The sequence below is a fragment of the Triticum aestivum genome, chromosome 7B, assembly GCF_018294505.1.
Source record: "Triticum aestivum cultivar Chinese Spring chromosome 7B, IWGSC CS RefSeq v2.1, whole genome shotgun sequence".
Lineage (NCBI taxonomy): Eukaryota > Viridiplantae > Streptophyta > Magnoliopsida > Poales > Poaceae > Triticum > Triticum aestivum.
Genome location: NC_057813.1, coordinates 675,818,116 through 675,827,202, shown reverse-complemented (window position 1 = coordinate 675,827,202; position 9,087 = coordinate 675,818,116). Strand labels below are relative to the sequence as shown.

The 9,087-nt window shown below is 51.8% G+C and overlaps 1 protein-coding gene across 3 annotated transcripts; it reads right to left on the bottom strand.

Annotated features, from left to right (window-relative positions):
- Nucleotides 1-394: 394 nt before the first annotated feature.
- Nucleotides 395-8,275, bottom strand: LOC123158935 (squamosa promoter-binding-like protein 10). Of its 3 annotated transcripts, XM_044576755.1 has the most exons (4): nucleotides 7,455-8,275; nucleotides 6,227-6,428; nucleotides 1,219-1,410; nucleotides 395-1,100 (listed from the first exon to the last, which is right to left on the bottom strand). In XM_044576755.1, exons 1-2 carry the CDS (start codon nucleotides 8,129-8,131, stop codon nucleotides 6,407-6,409), a joined length of 699 nt encoding a protein of 232 aa, XP_044432690.1. In that variant the 5' UTR covers nucleotides 8,132-8,275; the 3' UTR covers nucleotides 395-1,100; nucleotides 1,219-1,410; nucleotides 6,227-6,406. The 3 variants fall into 3 exon arrangements, with proteins under 3 accessions (XP_044432690.1, XP_044432689.1, XP_044432688.1); XM_044576754.1 differs by having other exon boundaries at nucleotides 1,219-6,428; XM_044576753.1 differs by having other exon boundaries at nucleotides 1,219-8,275.
- Between the last annotated feature and the right edge of the window lie 812 nt (nucleotides 8,276-9,087).

Genomic DNA, 9,087 nt, shown 5'->3' with positions numbered 1-9,087 from the left:
ACGTACGTACGTACGTGCCCAGGCAGGATCTGTGGCGTGGAGGGCTCCATTTTGACACGCAGTTAATACCAAGAGCAAGCATTTGCATGCATGGTCCAACCCTTGGAATTACTCCTGATACTCCGTGCATGCGTTGCATTGCATTGCCGGTAAAAACGGTCAGGGTTGAAAGCTTGGGCAATGGCGGATTCGAAAAGATTCGAGAGTAATGCGAGTTGGGACCTCTCTTGGCTAAAGCTTTGGGCACGCACTGAATTTTGAACTATCCTCTTGGAGCTTGCTACACACCCCTTTCTATGTGTAATGTGTTGATTAGCTGTGGAAGATGTAAGATGTACTAGCGCAGAAACTTAAATGCAAGGAGACAGTAAAAGGGTTAATAACAGGGCAAAAATAACACTAACACAAACATTATTTCCTCACTGAAACAGAAAATGGCAGGAAGGCATGCTTGCTTGCAGCGCTACAGGAGCACCGCAGGGAAGAAAGTTGGAAGAAAGGCATGCATGCTAGCTTGCACAGCCTTTGCTAGCTGATCTCAGCACTTTGAGACTATGGACTATACCCTTAAGGTTTTTGCTCTCCTTTTTTTTTTACCTACACACAAATTAATTAAAGGACACTGTTGGTGCAGTGCTAGGCGTAGGCTGGTCACCACTCCATGGCTCCATGTACGGGTCTCCAAGCTCACCTGCGTCGATCGGTCGTCTACATGAAGTCCACCTCAAAGAGATGCATGTTATTGTTGTTATTGTTGCCGGCGCCATGGTTGCTGTTGTTGTTCTGGTCGGAGACCTCGCCGTTGGCCGCCCCGGCAGACGGCAACCCGCTGGAGCACACCGACGAGCACGACAGGATGTTGCTGTTGTTGTTGCTGCCTTGCAGCAGGGAGGTGATGAAGTGCTGCTGCTCCTGGTGGTGGTTGTGGAGCTGCATGGCGTTGCTGAGCTGCCGGTGGTGGTCGTCCTTCTCCGGCGGCTCCCCGAGGGTGAGCGTCATGGGCCTCGCCGCCGCCGCCGCGGCCTTGCTCTGGTCGTGCTGCTGCAGGCAACTGATGGCGCTCGTGTTGGACGAGATGTTGGACTTGGTGGCGCTCAAATCTGCTCGATCGTACGTAGAAAAGGGAACTGATTAGCCGTGCGTGGTTAATAATGGTGATCAATTGCACTGGGTAGGATGCAAATGAAGCAAAGGTAAATGCATGCTAGCAAAGCTTACTGTTGTTGTCGGCGGCGTAGGAGCTGGAGATGGCGCCCGGGTTGGGTTTCTTGGAAGGCGGCGCCGAGTCCTTGGACGTCGCAGTCGTGCTGCTGCTCGCCGGCTTCCTCCGGCGGCGGTTGTGCTCGGCCAGCCTCTTCCGGCAGCTCCTCTTCGACTCGTCGAACTCGGTGAGCACGTGTGTTGAAATATGTGTGTAGGGATATTAGCGCGTGCGTTTGTTTTGTGTTAGTTGTAATCAGCGGTTGAGTTAGGCTTGATTCTATTCTCTGTATAGCTGTATATTATAACGTGGAGATCAAGCCTATTGTAACGTGGAGATCAAGCCTAACTCCCGTATCTCAACCATGTAATCTTCTGTTGGCCTTGAGCCTATATATACACGCACGCGTCCCTGCAGAGATGCATACGTTTCAACCATATTTTACATGGTAATCAGAGCCTCTATCTCTTCCACAAACACATCTAGCCATGGCAGGTTCCTCCGCTCCGGCAGCCATCTCCTTCGCCCATGTTCAGATCGCTGAGAAGCTAACCAGGGAGAACTATCTACCCTGGAAGGCTCAGGTCCTGCCACCGGTCCGAGGTGCCCTTCTCATGGGTTTCCTCGACGGATCGCGGGCAGCACCACCGGAGGAAATCGAGGAGGCAAAGGCGGACAAGACCGTCGAGAAGGTATGTAACCCAGCCTATGCAGCGTGGGTGGCTCAAGACCAGCAGGTTTTGGGTTTTCTGCTCGGGTCTCTTTCCCGAGAGGTGTTGCTGCAGGTGATGGATCATACGGAGAGCAGCAAGCTGTGGGCCGCGATCCAGGCGATGTTCGCCTCGCAGTCGCGCGCCCGCGTCATCCAGCTCCGCACGCAGCTCACAAACTCGCGCAAGGGAGATCTCTCTGCCACTGCGTACTTCACCAAGATGAAGGGAATCGCTGACGAGCTTGCTGCCGCGGGGAAGAAGATGGACGACGACGATCTGGTCTCGCAGATTCTCTCGGGGCTTGATGCAGACTACAACCCCTTCGTCTCGGCGCTCTCTGCCAAGGCGAACGAGCAGGCGATCACCCTCGCCGAACTCTTCTCCGGGCTCCTGGTGGCCGAGTCACGTCTGGAGGCGCAGAACCCGGTGAGTCAGCAGCTGTCGGTCAATCTCGTCGCCAAGGGCGGACGTGGCGGCGGCTATCCTCAGGGTCGCAGCAACAGCAGCGGCAACAGTCGCGGTGGAGGAGGCGGGCGCTCCTCTGATGACGGGCGTGGTGGCTACCCCAACCAGCGCCAAGGCCAAGGCGGTGGTGGTCACGGTGGTGGAGGCTACCACAACGGCGGCGGCGGTGGCGGCTACAACTGCGGCGGCGGCGGCGGCTACTACGGCGGCGGCGGCGGCGGCTACAACAACCATACCCGACCCGACGTGGTCATATGCCAAATCTGTGGCAAGGCCGGCCACGATGCATATCGCTGCTGGAAGAGGTTCGAGAAGAACTTCAAGAGGAAGGAGAAGACAGCAAACTCCGCAGCCACTTCGTACGGAGTTGATACGAACTGGTACATCGACACTGCAGCAACCAACCACGTCACAAGTGAGCTAGACAAGCTCGCTACCCACGAACGCTACACCGGCATAGATCAAGTCCACACGGCGAGTGGGTCAGGTATGGAAATTGCTCACATTGGTCATGCGCATATTCATACTCATGATCAACCTATTCATCTTCGAGATATTTTACATGTTCCCAAATCTGCAAAGAATTTGATTGCTGCTCAAAAACTTGCTCATGACAATCACGCATACTTGGAAGTTTACCCTGAGTTCTTTTCTATCAAACAACAGGGAACGGGGAAAATTCTGCTGCGCGCACAGAGTAGAGGTGGCCTCTATCCTCTACCTCATGCACCATCCGTTCGTGGGAAGCATGTCCTTGGTGTGCAAAAAGCATCGTCTTCTCGGTGGCATGGACGTCTAGGGCATCCATCCTTTGTCATAGTCGATCAAGTAGTCAAAAATAATTGTCTTCCCGTGTCAAATAAAAGGCATGAATCTGTTTGTGATGCATGTCAAAAGGCAAAAAGCCATCAGTTACCGTATCCTCGGTCTACTAGTGTCTCTAGTGCTCCTTTAGAGCTAGTCTTTTCGGATGTTTGGGGTCCTGCTGTTACTTCTGTAGGCAGGTTCACATATTATGTTAGTTTCATTGATGATTTCAGCAAGTTTACTTGGATATACTTGATCAAAAATAGATCTGAAGTGTTTCAGAAGTTTCATGATTTTCAGCAACATGTTGAACGCTTGTTTGATAGGAAAATCCTTGCCATGCAAACCGACTGGGGTGGCGAATATCGCAAACTAAATTCATTCTTTGAGCGCATTGGTATTTCCCACCATGTTTCGTGCCCTCATGCCCACCAACAAAATGGCTCCGCTGAAAGAAAACATAGACACATTGTTGAAATCGGCCTCGCCTTACTCGCTCATGCATCCATGCCATTAAAATTCTGGGATGAAGCTTTCACTACTGCCGTTTATCTCATTAATCGTCTCCCTAGTAAAGTCATTCAATCTCAAACACCTCTAGAGCGCCTTTTCAATATCACCCCAGATTATTCTTTTCTTCGTGTTTTTGGGTGTGCGGTATGGCCTAACCTACGCCCCTTCAACAAGCATAAACTGCAGTTTCGCTCTACCCGGTGTGCGTTTCTTGGATATAGTCCCCTTCACAAAGGCTATAAATGTCTAGACATCTCGAGTGGACGTGTCTATATATCTCGTGATGTTGTCTTTGACGAGTCCATCTTTCCGTTTTCTGAACTTCACGAGAACGCCGGCGCTCAACTCCGTGCGGAAATCAATTTGCTTCCTCCCACACTCCTTAATCCTCCTGTATTTGATCATGGGGGTGATTTGCAAAATGACCATGTGACTTTTTCTGATCAAAATTTGGAGTTTCCAAGTGTACAGGAAGCAGAATATACGCAGGACTCCACAAGTGGTGACGCAGCAGATCCTGGTCACGAGGAGGACTCTCCCGCCCTGTCAGGCGAGGGATCCCATGCAGGGTCTTCGACGCACTCCCAGGCGCCCGCCCGATCCGTCCCGGGATCAGTGCGACAGACGCATGGAGCGGGCGTGGGAGCCGGTTCTCCCTCGCCGCGTGGCCCCAGCCCACGGGCTGGTGCAGAGGCGACATGCCCGGCCGATCGCCAACGGGCTGCATGGCCCGCAACACCAGGTGGCGATTCCTGGACGAACGGGGGAGGAGGCGCTGATCTCTTCCCTGACGCAGCGGACAGTACTCCTGGTGGATCCTCTGTGGCTGCGGGATCGCCTGTGGCTACGCCACCACAGCCTCCACCACCACCTGTTATTCCGAGGGCTCGTACTCGTTTACAAACCGGTATTTCTCAGCCAAAAATACGCACTGATGGTACTGTTCGATGGTTAAACTTCTGCAGCACAGGTGAACCACAAAATGTGAGAGAAGCATTAGGGGATCAACGGTGGACGGAGGCCATGAATGAAGAATACTCGGCTCTCATGAGAAACAAGACTTGGCATCTTGTACCGTTTGAGAGGGGAAGTAATTTGATAGATTGCAAATGGATCTATAAAATTAAGAAAAAGTCTGATGGTTCCATTGACAGGTATAAGGCACGTTTGGTTGCCAAAGGTTTTAAACAGAGGTATGGAATTGACTACGAGGACACTTTTAGTCCTGTGGTCAAAGCGGCTACCATCAGATTAATTTTGTCCATTGCTGTTTCGAGAAACTGGTGCATGCGACAGCTAGATGTAAAGAACGCGTTTCTTCATGGTGTTCTGGAAGAGAAGGTGTTCATGAGACAACCCCCAGGATATGAGGATCCTAATAGACCTGGGTACGTGTGCAGATTGGATAAGGCTTTGTATGGACTGAAACAAGCTCCACGTGCATGGTATTCTAGATTGTCAACAAAATTACAAACACTTGGTTTTGTTCCTTCAAAGGCTGATACATCCCTATTTTTCTTCAACAAAAATGGTGTAGTTATGTTCATGCTTATTTATGTTGATGACATAATTGTTACTAGTTCCTCACCAAAAGCTGTTGAAGCACTCCTTCAGGATCTTCGAAAAGATTTTGCCTTGAAGGACTTGGGTCAACTTCACTATTTCCTAGGCATAGAGGTAAAGAAGGTAAAGAGTGGTATACTATTGACTCAAGAAAAATATATAGAAGAGATTCTCACAAGGGTGGGTATGAAGGATTGTAAGCCTGTTCCAACACCCTTATCTATTTCTGAGAAGTTGTCATTAACGGAGGGAGAGCCACTTGGGTATGAGGATTCTACCAGGTACAGAAGCATAGTTGGTGCATTGCAGTATGTCACATTAACTAGGCCAGATATAGCTTTCTCTGTTAACAAAATATGTCAGTTTTTGCACTCTCCTACTTCTGCTCACTGGACTGCAGTCAAGAGAATTCTTAGATATTTGAAGTATACATCAAGTCTTGGGCTCAAGTTTGTTAAATCAGATTCCACACTTGTAAGTGCTTTTTCTGATGCTGACTGGGCAGGTTGTCCAGATGACAGAAGGTCGACAGGTGGTTTTGCAGTCTTTTTTGGCTGTAATCTTATTTCTTGGAGTGCTCGTAAACAGGCTACAGTCTCTAGGTCTAGTACAGAGGCTGAATATAAGGCACTGGCAAATGCAACAGCTGAGATAATTTGGGTGCAAACTCTGTTGAGGGAATTGGGTGTGGAACATTCAAAGGTTGCATCATTGTGGTGTGATAATCTTGGAGCCACATATCTGTCAGCCAATCCAGTCTTTCATGCAAGGACAAAACATATTGAAGTGGACTATCATTTTGTTCGAGAGAGAGTAGCTAATAAGTTGCTCAATATTCGTTTTATCCCCACGGGTGACCAACTTGCAGATGGCTTCACCAAGACATTGTCTGTGAAACAGCTCGAAGCTTTCAGATACAATCTCAACTTAGATAAGTTGTGATTGAGAGGGGATGTTGAAATATGTGTGTAGGGATATTAGCGCGTGCGTTTGTTTTGTGTTAGTTGTAATCAGCGGTTGAGTTAGGCTTGATTCTATTCTCTGTATAGCTGTATATTATAACGTGGAGATCAAGCCTATTGTAACGTGGAGATCAAGCCTAACTCCCGTATCTCAACCATGTAATCTTCTGTTGGCCTTGAGCCTATATATACACGCACGCGTCCCTGCAGAGATGCATACGTTTCAACCATATTTTACAGAACCTACACGAACAACAAACTTAACTTAATCTTTTGCTACCTTTTATGTACTAACGAAACACCTATAGCAGTAATTAGCATCCACCATTCAACCAAAGGATGTTCAGACATGCATGGATTGTCAAGAAAGCTATAATCAGTTTTGCTAGAACTCATCTAGATGAGATATAATTTGGTCTCATTCACCTTCTATAGCCATCGAATGTGATGCTATAAGATGCGTGTGTGCTGACGTGGGTTGTATCTGTTCTTGTTTTCAAAGTGAATGAGACCAAATTATATCTCATCTAGATGAGTTCTAGGTACTCCCAACTATAATTGGCATGCAAAAGTCTAGTCGCCACTGGCACCACGGCCGCTAAAACATTGGTCAATGGGAGGATAAAGAGGAAAGGCAGCAGGCAGAGATATGGTCAGGGCAAAAGCCTGGCACCGGATCAGCCAGCCAGCCATGGCGTCTCCCTCCTCTCCTCTCCTCTCCTCTCCCAGTCTGCGCTCTGCAGAGGCATCCCGAAGCACGCAGCCTTTTCCCTCCCCCTTTCCACCACCCTTTCTCCGGTCTCCGCCCGCTGATCGATCGATCCCCGGAAAACCACCAAGGAAAACGCCATGGTCAGATTCCACCATGAGCATGACCTAGTACTCCTCCATGCCATGGAGCAGTGTTTTCTCTTGTCATTTTTTGGTTTGACATGACTGGTCGTCTCAGTGTAGTGCGCGACTGCGGCCGAGCTGGGCTTGCTTTTGCACAAAGGACAGCAGAGCTTTGCCATGGCTGCCCGCAACGGACAATGGGCACGAGCCGAATCAGAGCGCGAACTGAAAAGGCCAACAGCTTCCGCTGGCCCTACCCCTAGCCTAACTGCAACCTGGCTCTAGCTATACTGGGCTTCTGCAAGAACATCACCTCACAATGCAAGAACTACTGTTCCATTTGTAGAGAGAGAGAGGGAGGGAGGGAGGGAGTGGGTGTGTGGGTCTGGCTCTGACCTGCTGCATTGCTGGCAGAAGCGCTGCTGCTTGCCGGCCGCGGCGACGAGGGACGCCTTGGCGTGGTACTCGCACACCTTGTGGCGCCGGTGGTAGTGCTTGGCGCCGGAGAGGTCGGCCTTGCAGCCCTCCGCCTGGCACCGCGGCGGCTGGTGGTGCGCGCCGCCGAACCCGAGCCCGAACACGCCGCCCAGGCGGGACCGCATGAGGAGACGGTCCACGGCCATCATGTCGCCGGGGGAGAAGTAGGTCCGGCGGCCGAGGTTGAGCCCGATCCTCCCCGCGTCGCCGGCGCCGGCGCCGCCCTCGCGCTTCACCATCCCGAGCGCCGGGTACACGTCGCCGTGGCCGTGCATGCCCATGGGCGGCATCTGCAGCTGCATCCCGGGCATGGGCGGCGGCGCCATGGGGAGCAGCCCGCCGGCGCCGCCCCCGTTGGGCGGCAGCGCCAGCATCTGGTGGTGCGGCGCGTCCTGGAACTGGCCGAAGGCGGCGGCCGCCGCCGCGAAGTCGAAGTTGTCGTACATCATGGCGCCCTGGTGGCGCTGCCCCCCTCCTCCGCCGCCGCCGGCCTGGACCATGCCGGCGTGCTCGAAGCTGACGTAGGGCGGCTGCTGCATTGCCGCGAACGGGAAGTCGTCGCTCGCCGCCGCGTTCATCCTGCCGCCGCTCATCATGGCCCGAGTGAGTGGTCGGTCGGAGCTCAAGAAGAGAAAGCCGGGGGGAGCTAGCTAGGACCAGGAGGCGTGTGGTTGGCTAAGCTCGCTCGCTAGCTGGCTGTATGAATCAGTGAGGATGTGCTGTGCGGTGTAAGGTGGTGGAGGGCGCAGAGGTGCTTAAAAAGGCAGCCAGGAGAGAGAAGAGATTGAGAGGGTGGTGTACTGTGGTGTAGAGGGAGAGTGGAGGGGAGGAGAGTGATGAGTGTGTGCGTGTCCGTTGGCAATAACTCTTGGCGCGTAGCTTGTCCGGGAGTGGCATGTATGTGTCAGCTGCCTCACTGGGCGAAGATGGCCGGGCCTTCTCCTTGCTGTTCCGGTGCAACAAGTCGCCGTGGTTGTTTTGGAGAGAGAAGCGTATACCCCCACAGAGAAGACATGCATGCATGGACACTTGCATGGGCTATGTACTTATTTTCTTATTGCTGTTTTTCTTCTGCTTGCAAAATCAAAATGTGATGCTGGTTCGAATATGTACTCACGTGATCTTCTTTGGGCCGGATGTGTCCTCAACCCTTTGTGTTCCTAGAGCAACCACAACGCGGATCACCAAATCGATCGCAAAATGTTCATTGGACTGGACGGTCCCGACATTTTTTATCACATCCAACCACGGTCATTAAATTTGTCCAGACCGATCCAGAAGTCTGAATTCTCGCAAACCAACACAAACTGAGGGTAGGTTTGGGGGAGTTCAGGCGTCCGTCACGTTAGATTCCAACACCCTGGACCCATCGAAAAAAAACCTCTCCGCGCCACGAGAATCCTCCACGCATTCAGAGTGGACGTGATCGGTCGGCTACCAGCATTCATGCCAGCTGAGCGTTCGTCCGCCTAAATGGCATTCTCACCATCGCGGAGCCTGAAAAGCTTACTCCTGCGCTCCACATTCAACCCGTTGCTCCGCCTACCCTAGT

Excerpts from the sequence above, each read along its gene's own strand:
- LOC123158935 (XM_044576753.1), bottom strand. The coding sequence starts at position 8,131 with ATGATGAGCGGCGGCAGGATGAACGCGGCGGCGAGCGACGACTTCCCG.